At 43.4% G+C, this 13,508-nt stretch overlaps 1 protein-coding gene across 6 annotated transcripts in view; it reads left to right on the top strand.

The window, feature by feature from the left end:
- Window positions 1-578: 578 nt before the first annotated feature.
- The window catches only part of bsna (bassoon presynaptic cytomatrix protein a), a 57,853-nt gene continuing 44,923 nt past the window's right edge, over window positions 579-13,508 (top strand). For all 6 annotated transcript variants that reach the window (XM_067412891.1, XM_067412890.1, XM_067412893.1 and 3 more), the window contains exon 1: window positions 579-866. In XM_067412891.1, the coding sequence (XP_067268992.1) occupies window positions 715-866 (152 nt within the window). In that variant the 5' untranslated portion in view covers window positions 579-714. The remainder of the gene's footprint in view (window positions 867-13,508) is intronic.

Below are 13,508 nucleotides of genomic sequence, written 5' to 3'. Positions count from 1 at the left end.
GAGATCAGTTTTACGGATTCTCCTCATGGGATCATCTTACGCATTTAGGTCTAATAAATTAATTTTGATTAATTTAAAACTTGCACGAGTTAAGGTTATATGAAGTGTCCTCTGTAATGTCTGTAGTGCTGTTAGTGAACTGAGCATGCGATTCATTCACGTGCAGCTGTATGTACATTACTGGTGAATAGCCTCAAGAACCACTCACACACACACACACACACACACACACACACACACACACACACACACACACACACACACACACACCACACTGACTGAGCTGAAGGAAGACTAAAAGCTTTCCGGATGGATTGTCAGTGCGAGCGCGGTTTAATGGAGATGTTCTGCCCTAGTTTTCAAGCAGAACTCGACCAGTGCGACTCCATAACGCGATATGCGAGCGAGTTTATGCTATATGTGATATGGGAGTTAATATTGCGCATATATAAATAAATATATGCCGTCGGTCTATCCTAGATTTGAGGCGTGCACGCGTGCGTACTGTAGTCGCTGGATGTGTGTCCCCTCCCACCCGCGCTCGAGCGCACCGAATGCGCAGGAGAGAGAGAGAGAGAGAGAGAGAGAGAGAGAGAGAGAGAGAGATGATGATGGCGGAGGAAGATCGGCGCTGAGCGGATCTTTTTATATAATTGCGTTCCCTGAGTTTATTATAAATAGAAAACACAATCGGCCTGCTCGCTCGATCCAGCCATGGGCAACGAGGCGAGCCTGGAGGCCGGGGAAGCGGCCACTGTGGCGGGCATGATGTCGGGATCAGCACCGCTGGGCTCTGGACAGCTCGTGAAGCCCGTGAATGGCGCAGCGGCCGGGGCTGGACTCGAACCCAGGGCGGGGATGCATCGGTAAGAACCGGGGCAATTTACCACAAACACACACATGCACACACACACGGTAACCGCGAGTCCTCGAATGTGATGCACGGGCTGACAGTGAGGAGTGTGTGATTGATGCTGATGCTGAGGATGAGGATGAGGATGCTGGTGCTTGTTTCTAGGCTACGATCTGTGCTCGCGAACACAAGAGCATTGGGAATGTGCTGACGTCGACCCATCGGAGAGATCGACACACCTGAGCTCGAGATGACACACACACACACACACACACACACACACACACACACACACACACACACACACACACACACACACACAGAGAGAGACAGAGAGAATGATCGTGTGAATGAAAATTGTCACCCGTTTGAATATTTTCTCGGGCGCGCGCTTTATTCACAAATACACCCCCCACCCCCCCCCACACACGCGCGCGCACGTCGTTGGTTGTTCGTGAATCGATCAATCAGTGTCTGCTGGGAGATCTGCCACGTTTGCTACAGATGATAGGCTACACACACCCCCCCACACACACACACGTCCATCCAGCTTCACTTATTTTGACATAAATCCCATTCTTTCGACGCCTGTGTGTTCGTGAGTGTGTGTTCTCTGAGAATCCTCAGAGCGAGAGGAGCGCTTCTTCCTCTCTGCAAATGGCTGTCAGTGTGTGTGTGTGTGTGTGTGTGTGTGTGTGTGTGTGTGTGATGGTTTAGGGGTAGGTGCAGTGTAAGGGGATAAAAAATACGGTTCGTACAGTATAAAAAACCATTACGCCTATGGAATGATCCCACATTTCACAAACACAAATGTGTGTGTGTGTGTGTGTGTGTGTGTGTGTGATGGAGGGTGAGAGGAGCTCCAGCTGTAAGTGCTTTTACATGAAGAATTGATAGCACTGCAATACACGCACAGGGGCTCATTCATGACTCATATTTACATCTGATCTCAGAGGCTAATAATAGCAGGAGCTGTGTGTGTGTTTTCAGGCATAGCCATCATCACACACTCTCTACACACCGATCTGTGTTTTTGTGGATTTTCCCTTTAAACGCGCGCATGCTCGATTCGTCCTGGTTTCCAAAGGCTGTCACCTATGCAGAATTGTAACATTTTGCAGATCGTATTTGTATCTTTTTGTAATTATTAAAGTTATGTCTGCGAGCAGAGACTAAGCACAAACCCAATGTGATTCCATCAGGCAGAGCTTTAATGATCACGATTGCACACACACCAAAGGGTTGCAGAGATGCAGCCTCAGCTCCTTGTTGGTGTCTTGCCATCAAATTTGTTAATGCATTGACTGAAGATGTGATGAGCGTGATATATTATATCCAGATCTGAGCCAAAGATCAGGGGAACACTGGCTGTGCTGAAATCGCTCCGTATCCTTATGTAGTGCACGATTTGAAGGGACAGCCATTTTATAGTGGTAGACGTTATTGAGTGCACTCATTCAATCCCATAATGCACCGTGATACCAAGTGCACAACCAATGCACACTCAACTGCCAGGGAATACCCATAATGCAGTGTGTTGGTCTCGCCAGAAGATGGTATCCACAGCCGAATCACTTTTTAACCACACGTCAGCATTTATTAAAGGTGTGTTTGCATGCGATTTGACTTGTGTTACTTTAGTTAGTGTGTAATGTCGCTGCTTGAGCATTAACAGTCTCTGCAAAGTTACAGCGCTGAACGTTCACTGCAAACAGAGATATTGTCTTTTAAAGTCACGGCAGTTTATCGCCTACAAAAATGGCCGGTTTGGACTACAACGAGCTTCTTCCTGGGTTGGTGACATCATAAACCCTCGCTAGTCTCCGCAGATGTGACTTCTGCCCGTAATGGGAAGGGGCGTGGCCTTAACCTGTGCTTCAGCCAATAAAAATACAGAAAACTACATTTGGCCATCTGACCAATCTAAGGCCATTGTGTTTTTCAGAGGGAGGGGCTTCAGAGAAGCAGGAAGCAGACGAGCCGTTCAAAGCACAGACAGCGGTGTGGAATAAAGGGAGGATAGAATAAAAATACAGCGTTTAAAAATAAAGAAGAAGTATTAAGACATGTTATACTACGGCCCATAAACACAACCAAGCCTAGAAAAAAAAACGGAATCACCGCTTTAATAAAAAGCGAGGCAAAAGTTGGCGACCCTTCCAGGGCGTTCGGTGTGATTTTGGACTCCATCAATGAATCTCAAAATGATGGACATGCATTGGCATAGCTTTGAAGATTTGGCGTACTTATGCATTCTGTGGCGTTTTTTGAGTGTGTGTTCACAATGAAATTTAACTTTACAAAAAGTGCATTTTAAAAAACCCACATGATGCACTTAATTAACCGAAAAACGAAGTGTGCCGTGCTAGAAACTTAATGCACTCAAGAGTCGCAGCTTTCCTGAAATAGCGGAAGGGGAGGGAATATTGGACGATGACAAAATAACCTTATCAATTCATATTCATATTCAATTCATTCTCAAGACACTTGAGTACATAGTGCAGTAGTGTATAGTGCATCATTTGAGACAGCTTTAGTGTTCCTGGAGAAATAGGAAGAAATGGCAACCAAGAAACGGATATCCAGCTGTTTTTAATTCTCAAAGTAGCCTAGAAATCTAGACGCACCCTAGCGGCAGCTAATCTAATCTGCCGCGAGTGTCATCTAGCAACTCTCAATACACTTCTGAGCTGTAAACGCCAAACTCTTGCTGGGCCAATCACATCGTGTATAGAGTCGGTGGGCGGGGCCATAATGACGACGGCCGAGTTGCGTTTGCGTGCTTCTAGTAAACACAGAAACTGGCGAACGGCGGTCTGTCGAATCAGCTTTGACCGCGACTTTGGAAGACTTGAGTTAAGCTTTTCTCTGAGAAAAGAACAAAGAACGGCACTGAAGTCATTCTGAAGAAGGGAAGATGTGTTCGAGTTTAGCCGACCGGATACGGCGAATGTTTAATCTGTCAGCTCTGCTTCCCCTTCGTTGCTCTGGTTGGTGTAGCGCTATCCTATCGCGTGCAGAGGGAGTTTGACAGACAGCCGTTTATCCGCCCCTCGGATTGAGCTGTCAATGGTGAGTTTTCAGACCAAACATCTTGATGTGGCTCCGGCTTGTCAGTAGTAGCCTAATAGAAATATTCTTCAGAACATCATGCATTAATGCAGAGTTGTGGTTCTTTTAGTGCAATTTACAATATTCAAAGGGGCAATGAACATAATTTGTTTTATGATGTTTCCTGGGGTACACTAATAATGTTAGTATGAATTTTTCATCAAAAATGGTCATTATTTAGAAATAAAAGGCATTTTTCCTACCCTGATTTTAGCCTCAGTTTGAAAGGGCTTGTCTTCTGTGAGACTTCAGTGTGAACGCCCACTGCTGTGATTGGCTGCTGTGAGACTTCAGTGTCAACGCCCACTGCTGTGATTGGCCGCTGTGAAACTTCAGTGTGAACGCCCACTGCTGTGATTGGCTGCTGTGAGACTTCAGTGTCAACGCCCACTGCTGTGATTGGCCGCTGTGAGACTTCAGTGTAAACGCCCACTGCTGTGATTGGCCGCTGTGAAACTTCAGTGTGAACGCCCACTGCTGTGATTGGCTGATTTTGCTTAAGATCTATATATCTATGGCATTATATTTACAAACTCTATTCCAAAAAAGGTGGGACACTGTACAAATTGTAAATAAAAACAGAATGCAATGATGTGGAAGTTTCAATATTTTATTCAAAATACAAAATGTGTAATTTTAAGGGAAAAATAAGTTGATTTTAAATTTCATGGCATCAACACATCTCAGTAAAGTTGTGCCGTGGCCATGTTTCCCCCTGTGTGTCATCCCCTCTTCTTTTTATATCAGTCTGCAAACGTCTGGGGACGGAGGAGACGAGCTGCTCAAGTTTAGGAATAGGAATGTTGTCCATTCTTGTCTAACACAGGCTTCTAGCTGCTCAACTGTCTTAGGTCTTCTTTATCGCATCTTCCTCTTTATGATGCGCCAAATGTTTTCTAATGGTGAAAGATCTGGACTGCAGGCTGGCCATTTCAGTGCCGGATCCTTCTTCAGCGCAGCCATGATGTTGTAATTGATGCAGTGTGTGGTCTGGCATTGTCATGTTGGAGAATGCAAGGTCTTCCCTGAAAGAGACGCCGTCTGGATGGAGCATATGTTGTTCTAGAGCTTGGATAGACCTTTCAGCATTGATGGCCTTTCCAGATGTGTAAGCTGCTCATGCCACACACACTCATGAACCCCAGACCATCAGAGATCAGCTTCTGGACTGAGCGCTGAGAACAGCTTGAGTTGTCCTTGTCCTCTTTAGTCCGGATGGCGTCCCAGTTTTCCCAAAAGAACTTCACATGTTGATTCGTCTGACCCCAGAACAGTTTTCCACTTTGCCACAGTCCATTTTAAATGAGCCTTGGCCCAGAGGAAACGCCTGCGCTTCTGGATCATGTTTAGATATGGCTTCTTCTTTGACCTGTAGAGTTTTAGCCGGCGACGGTGGATGGCGCGGTGGATTGTGTTCTCCAATGTTTTCTGGAAGTATTCCTGAGCCCATGTTGTGATGTCCATTACAGTAGCATTCCTGTGTGTGATGCAGTGCCGTCTAAGGGCTGAAGATCACGGCCATCCAGTTTGGTTTTGACCCTTGACCCTTACGCTCAGAGATTGGTCCAGATTCTCTGAATCTTTGGATGATATTATGCGCTGTAGATGAGGATAACTTCAAACTCTGTGCAGTGTTCCTCAGAGAAACTCCTTTCTGATATTGCTCCACTATTGTTCGCCGCAGCATTGGGGGAATTGGTGATCCTCTGCCCATCTCGCCTTCTGAGAGACACTGCCACTCTGAGAGGCTCTTTTTATACCCAATCATGTTGCCAGTTGTCCTAATAAGTTGCAGATTGGTCCTCCAGCTGTTCCTTATGTGTACATTTAACTTTTCCAGCCTCTTATTGCTGCCTGTCCCAACTTTTTTGGAATGTGTAGCTCTCATGAAATCCAAAATGAGCCAATATTTGGCATTACATTTCAAAAGGTCTCACTTTCAACATTTGATATGTTATCTATATTGTATTGTGAATTAAATGTAAGTTCATGAAATTTGTAAATCATTGCATTCCTTTTTTATTCACAATTTGTACAGTGTCCCAACTTTTTTGTAATTGATTTGTAGATCTATGGCATTATATTCAGATCTATGGCATTATATTTAGTTCTATGGCATAATATTCAGACCAATGGCATTATTTTCAGATATGGCATAATAGTCAGATCTATGGCATTCTATTCAGATGGTGGTATGAAAGGTTGCAGTGATGATCATTGTAGCCGATCAGAGACATGTTGAGCTCATGAATGCAGGATCTTGGCATTGTAACTTTATTTCTGCACACTAACGAATGCTTTCATCATAACTAACAGTGCAAACACAATGTAAATAAGAGATGTGTTGATTATTACGGGAGTTTGTCACGAGTCCACTGATAAACACGTGCTGTATGAATGACAGCTCCAGCGATTGTAAAGGGAGCGTTCTTTGATCGATTTTCTTTGATGAATTTAATCACAGTTTAAATAATGGATTATTTTCATCCTATTAAGAGAAACAATGTGAAGTTGAGCGTTTAATCAGTGGTTTGATTTACTGGCACAAAGACAAAGTCTTTGGCACTGCGCAAGTTCCATTATGGGTCGCTATTATTATGGCGTATTTACCAGGCGCACGCCAGGAGCGGTTCACAGCCGAGGAGACGGATGTTCTTGTAGAGCAGTGAAAGACAGAGGAGTTGTGTTGTATGGGGATGGGTCGGTTAAACAGTTTTTTCAGTTTTTCAGTCGATTTTCTTTTACTGGTTCTTGACGGACAAACCAATTTGTCAGATGTCCTTATACACATATATGTCTTGCCCCTATTGGGCAAACAGGTCTGATCCTTCATTACTACAATTAGCCTGAATAATTTGTAAGCTAGATTTATGCCTATTTTTTCACATCTTCGTGGCACACCACAATGATTTCCGTCATCTCATGTGTTAATATTTTTTTTTAGTGTAACAATTTATGATTTGCAAAAATAACTGTTGCATCTGTGTAGATTACATGAGGAAAGTGTCTGCACGATGTGCACGCTATACATTATGGTCAAGCATGCGCCCTTAAAATAGCATAATGAACAACGCGCAACGCGCCGCTGACTTTAGACGAGGTTTTTTCTGGTCAGTGGCGCAACTGTTTAATGGAACAGCAAAATAGCACCAGGGATTGTTTGCGCCAGAACACGCCTCCTTTTTTGCGCTGAACCGCCCAGGGAGCGCAAGTTCATTCACTAGTTTAGCGACGTGCTTCTGTGGAGGGAAAAGCGCGCTTTGCTCGGGTGCAAAATTGGAATGACACATGCGTCGGTGTACAAAGTCAAATGCGCTGGGTGCAAGATAGGGCCCATGTTGTGGCATTTCTATCGAGTCCATATCGTAAAAGTCTATTTGCAAAGCCTGCACTGAAATTGTGACCGAATTCCCAAAGAATCCACAGAGAAATGTAATGAACACAAAAAAATAATGCACAACTGAGACATTCACATATATAAGCACATCCCTAGCATTATAGGATCCTTTGGAAGGTAATGTTATTTCTAGTCCGTTGGTCTGTCCTCGTCATCTCACTAACACTCCAGTGGGCGTGGCCAAAGCTGTGATGGTGAAGTGGGTGTCGATCTTCTTCTGCAGAGGTTGTCTTTCACCATCTGTTATAGGCTCATACATCTGATACAGTGGGGCAAAAAAGTATTTAGTCAGCCACCAATTGTGCAAGTTCTTCCACCGCCTGTAATTTTCATCATAGGTACACTTCAACTAGGAGAGATTTTCAACTACTGATTTTTAAATAATTTATTTGCAAATGATGGTGGAAAATAAGTATTTGGTCAATAACGAAGTTAATCTCAATACTTTGTTATATACCCTTTGTTAGAAAATGACAGAGGTCAAATGTTTTCTGTAAGTCTCCATAAGGTTTTTCCACACTGTTGCTGGTAGTTTGGCCCATTCCTCCCTCAGATCTCCTCTAGAGCAGTGATGTTTTGGGGCTGTCAGATTATCAACTCCCTCCAAAGATATTCTATGGGGTTGAGATCTGGAGACTGGCTCAGCCACTCCAGGACCTTGAAATGCTTCTTGAATTGTTTGCAGCCACTCCTTTGTTGCCCGCGCGGTCTGTTTGGGATCATTGTCATGCTAAAAGACCCAGCCACGTTTCATCTTAAATGACCTTGCTGATACTCAAAATCTCATGATACATGGCCCCATTCATTCTTTCCTTTACACGGATCCTGGTCCTTTTGCAGCAAAAACAGCCCCAAAGCATGATGAATGCATTTTTACATGTTAGGCGGTGTGTAAAGAGACACATGAGAAGTGTCGTGGAGTGCGGCACTGCCAGCTCCTGATATTGTAAATGAAATAACATCTATTATATACCTAGTTCAGTCATGAAACACTAGACGGGGCAGTTGACCAGCATGACCACACAGCACAAGCTGATTGGCCTCTGCGGATCAGGCAGCCAATGAGATAGCTTGCTCAGTATTTAAACAGTCTGGTCCAGTGTTTCCTGCAGCGCTATCTGAACCCCTCCACCTCCCCAGCTCCACCTGTCTTGATCTGATACAGGATTCATGCAGCAGCAGATCTTACATGCTTTCTCCGGACTCCATTCTTCTCCCTATTGCATGTCAGATTGCAGCAGTCTTTGTGAATTGAATGTGCCTGGATTTTGCTCTCATCCACCTCCTGTTGTTTTTAACTGTACAAAACTGCTCGTTATGCTGCTTGATATTGCAAATTATTTGAATTTATTGTCTTAATAATAAACACTGGTTTGTACACTGCAAAAAATGCTCTTTTTACTCAGTATTTTTGTCTTGTTTCTAGTCCAAACATCTAAAAATTCTTAAAACAAGAAGTATTTACTAGACAAGCAAAAGTAATTGTCTTGTTTTGGGAACAAATATCTCAAAATGAAGAGAGTTTTTGCTTAAAATAAGATAAATAATCTGCCAATGGGGTGAGAAAAATAATCTTAATTCAAACAGAGAACAAGATTATTTCTCTCACCCCATTGGCAGATTATTTAAGGAAATATTTTAATACTTATTTTAAGCAAAAACTCTTCATTTTGAGTTATTTTTTTATTTTTGAGTGATTATGGTGGAGTTATTTGTAATGTAAGAATGTTTAGATATTTAGACTAGAAACAAGACAAAAATACTAAGTATGAAAAGCATTTTTTTGCAGTGTAGCGCACATCGTTTTACGGTTTACTGCACTGTTATTCTATTTTCCTGCAGTGCTAATGAATCAGAAGTCTCACATTGACAGAAACAGCTCACTTCCGCAGTGCAATATAAGGTGGATAGCGAAGCAGTGTTATATTATACCACAGGTCAGCACAGCAGAACCACGTCATGTGTGCAGTATTGTTCACCACATGCTTTTTCCTGTAAGCTTACCCATAAACTCTGTCTTTAAGTTAAGGTTCAACAACACTCATCATACATGAGAATTGGGTCACTCGCTGGATGAGAAGCTACAAAACGATGGTTTTCTAATAAATGCGTGAGGCTGAAGTGCATCTGACAGAGATGGCAGCTCAAGCTGTGTGAGAGGAAAATGAAGCGCGATAAGTGTTTGTGCAAGGATAATGGATGGAAACACCAGACATTGAGTCGTTCGGCAGACGCTTTTATCCAAAGCAACTTACAAATCAGGAACTTCATAAGCTATTTATCCTGAGAGCATTAAAGTTTCAAGAGGAAGAGTAGACAAGCTAAAGAAAACGTAGTGTACACAATAATAAATACTTTATATACGTTTGACCAGAGGTGGAGGACACGTTTTATAATCACATTAAATCACATTTTAAAGAATAGCTTTTCAGAATATCATGTGATAACCATAAAAACTGAATATTTAAGAAAAATCAGTCAATCGTCATTTTTTTAACAGTTCACAATTAGACCCGTAACACACACTAAGAAAACAAATAAGTAGTCGCATCAAGTAAAACACATTTTTTTCCTCAGTGCATAACATTCATTTTATTATACATTAGCTTCCATACAGAAAAAAACAATGTGCACACAATTAAATCAAATTAAGATCCAGAGTGAGAAAAACATGATGTACGGTCCAGTTCTCACTGATAACTTGCGTATTAGCATTCATATTACAAGGAAATTGGCTGTTTATTAGTACTCATAAAGCACATATTAAAGCAAGACCTTATTTTACTAATCACTGCTTATTAATAGTTAGTAAGGTAGTTATTAAGTCTAGGTATTGGGTCGGATTTAGGGATGTAGAATATGGTATTTCACATAGTTTTTGTTCGCTGATGACATGTGTTTGAGGGCTTTTTGAGTTGTGTGCTTTTGTCCATTTTGATATAGATGATGTAGGTTACTGTATAACTAACGCACACCTGTCATTTTGCTTGTTTGCTTGGCATATATAAGCGATTGTGAGGGCATGGCGTTAAGGATGGATAGGTTTGCACATTGATTTAGGTTGTGTCTAAAATCACCCTCTATAATCGACAGCCATCTGAATGCTGTCTGAAACCACAGTGGACATTTATTGAGTGCACTCAATCAATCCCATAATGCACTGCAGTAATGAGTTTACAACCGATAGAGAATCCCCATAATGCACTGTGAGGGTTGTGTCTCATTAATTCTGACTCCAGTCTCTCTGCCCTATCCCTTCATATTGTAATATTTCTGAAAAGCAGACGCTCATCCACATTGGTTGTCATAAGTGTGCTCCACACTACAAACTCTGCATATCTGATATGATTTTCACAGGACTGTACAGTATCCAAATCGGAAGTCTTGGGAAACATTACCTTCGAAACTAATTGATTACAATGTTGCGTTATTGTAAAAATGAAGTCACGTTTTATAGATAGTAATGCATACTTTTGCACATTTTCCTCACCTCAGCTCTCTGTCCCTTTTCTATTGTAAAGGTTTGACACAGTAATGCATCAGACTCACTCTCATAATTAAATGTGATTGTCACTCATGAAGGTTTGCAGGAAATATGGCCATTGTTCTTCTTATAGCTTTTTGAAACATGAAGAATATTTCAGTGGAATCCACTCAGCAGTGCAAAATATTTGGGTGACTAATACACTCGTGAATCCTGTCTTTATTACCAACAAAGTGTAGACATGGTGTAAATAAGAGATTATGCATTGTAGTGCGCTTTTTTAATAATAACAGGTTTTGGCTCACGCTGAACTGATGTGATTGACAGCTTCTGCTCTTTGCTCAGTTGTACTTTTCCTGCTGTTGAAAGGATCAATGGTCATGAATATTGCAAAGTTTCACATGACAGATACAGGCTATGACTTTGGATGCATTACTGTCAAACTTTAGGAGAAAAAAATAGAAAAGGTAAAGCAAGCCAGCATAATGCTATATTGGTCTGTAAGAGACGGAGAGAGCCATAACCATCTGAGATAAAGAAAAACATTACTTTACATCATTAGTTACTTTTTTTATAGAAGCAAAGCAATACTTTTAAAAGTAATGTTCCCAAACACAGCTGAAAAGCATGACATTTGCACATGCTCACTCTTCAGAAGTACAATACCAATCACAAACGGCCGGAAGAACTTCTGACCTGATTAAATTAGACCTGGGTTTGATTATGTTCTAACGCGGCTGAACTCGAATGTGAAAGACAGTGACATCTGCACAGCCTGCAGTGACTTATTAACCACGCGTGACACAGACAAAAACAAGCACGGCAAATAAGCAGGTGTACATTTTTATCTAGTTGCCTTGTTTGTAAAAATAATTTTCCAATCCTTCTTTGTCTTAGGTTACATTAGCAACATGTCGTCAGATAATGTGTACTTTCTGAGTCAAAAATCTTCACACTTATTTTTTTGAGGAGAAACATAAAAATAAATGGTCATGTTTTATTATCTGTTACTTTTATTTCGTCGGTTAGTTTGGCATCAGCTGCATTTAGATGTTTTCTGTAATCAATATCTGGCAACCGGTAAAAGTAGCGATTCTTTTTCTATCTCATCCCACACTGCTGCATCCAAATTCGCCTACTTATAATTTGCCCCAAAACTATGTACAGTTTTTGTGGAGAAAAAGTTTGTAGTTCTAATCGAATCTTCGTCAAACTCATAATGGGTTGTGGGTAATATTAGCCGTTAAAGGGTGCACAGATATACACTTCAGAATTTGAACGGAAAAAGTAGACCATCTGGGTATCTTTGGAATACTAATTTCAACATGCTACGATTTGAGAGAGTATGCAAATTGGGATGTAGCCTTGCTTATCCCTTGTTTTCCCACCCATCCACTTCAGTGCATGTTCTCTTGACTTTAACATTCTGCATCTTTTCCTAACGGAATAAAGTTGGCTTTCTGCACTCTCCAAAGTAATGGATCAAACGGAACAACTGTCAATTGGCAATATGAAAAATTAAGAGGCTTGAAGAGCATGTGACCCTTCTACACTACCTTACTGTTCTTTAGACATAAAACAGAGACATCACACACCAGAGTCTCCAGCCATCACGGCCCTCCACACCAGAGTCTCCAGCCGTCATGGCCCTCCACACCAGAGCCTCCAGCCGTCATGGCCCTCCACACCAGAGTCTCCAGCCGTCATGGCCCTCCACACCAGAGTCTCCAGCCGTCATGGCCCTCCACACCAGAGTCTCCAGCCGTCATGGCCCTCCACACCAGAGTCTCCAGCCGTCATGGCCCTCCACACCAGAGTCTCCAGCCGTCATGGCCCTCCTCACCAGAGTCTCCAGCCATCATGGCCCTCCACACCAGAGTCTCCAGCCGTCATGGCCCTCCACACCAGAGTCTCCAGCCGTCATGGCCCTCCACACCAGAGCCTCCAGCCGTCATGGCCCTCCACACCAGAGTCTCCAGCCGTCATGGCCCTCCACACCAGAGCCTCCAGCCGTCATGGCCCTCCACACCAGAGTCTCCAGCCGCCATGGCCCTCCTCACCAGTCTCCAGCCATCATGGCCCTCCACACCAGAGTCTCCAGCTGTCATGGCCCTCCACACCAGAGTCTCCAGCCGTCATGGCCCTCCTCACCAGAGTCTCCAGCCGTCATGGCCCTCCACACCAGAGTCTCCAGCCATCATGGCCCTCCACACCAGAGTCTCCAGCCATCATGGCCCTCCACACCAGAGTCTCCAGCCATCATGGCCCTCCACACCAGAGCCTCCAGCCATCGTGGCCCTCCATACCAGAGTCTCCAGCCATCATGGCCCTCCACACCAGAGCCTCCAGCGGTAATGGCCCTCCACACCAGAGTCTCCAGCCATCATGGCCCTCCACACCAGAGTCTCCAGCCGTCATGGCCCTCCACACCAGGGTCTCCAGCCGTCATGGCCCTCCACACCAGAGTCTCCAGACATCATGGCCCTCCACACCAGAGTCTCCAGCCATCATGGCCCTCCACACCAGAGTCTCCAGCCGTCATGGCCCTCCACACCAGAGTCTCCAGCCGTCATGGCCCTCCTCACCAGAGTCTCCAGCCGTTATGGCCCTCCACACCAGAGTCTCCAGCCGTCATGGCCCTCCACACCAGAGTCTCCAGCCAT

Source organism: Pseudorasbora parva, chromosome 13 (genome assembly GCF_024679245.1).
Source record: "Pseudorasbora parva isolate DD20220531a chromosome 13, ASM2467924v1, whole genome shotgun sequence".
Lineage (NCBI taxonomy): Eukaryota > Metazoa > Chordata > Actinopteri > Cypriniformes > Gobionidae > Pseudorasbora > Pseudorasbora parva.
Note: the sequence above shows the minus strand (reverse complement) of the source record. Positions and strands in the feature narration are given on the sequence as shown.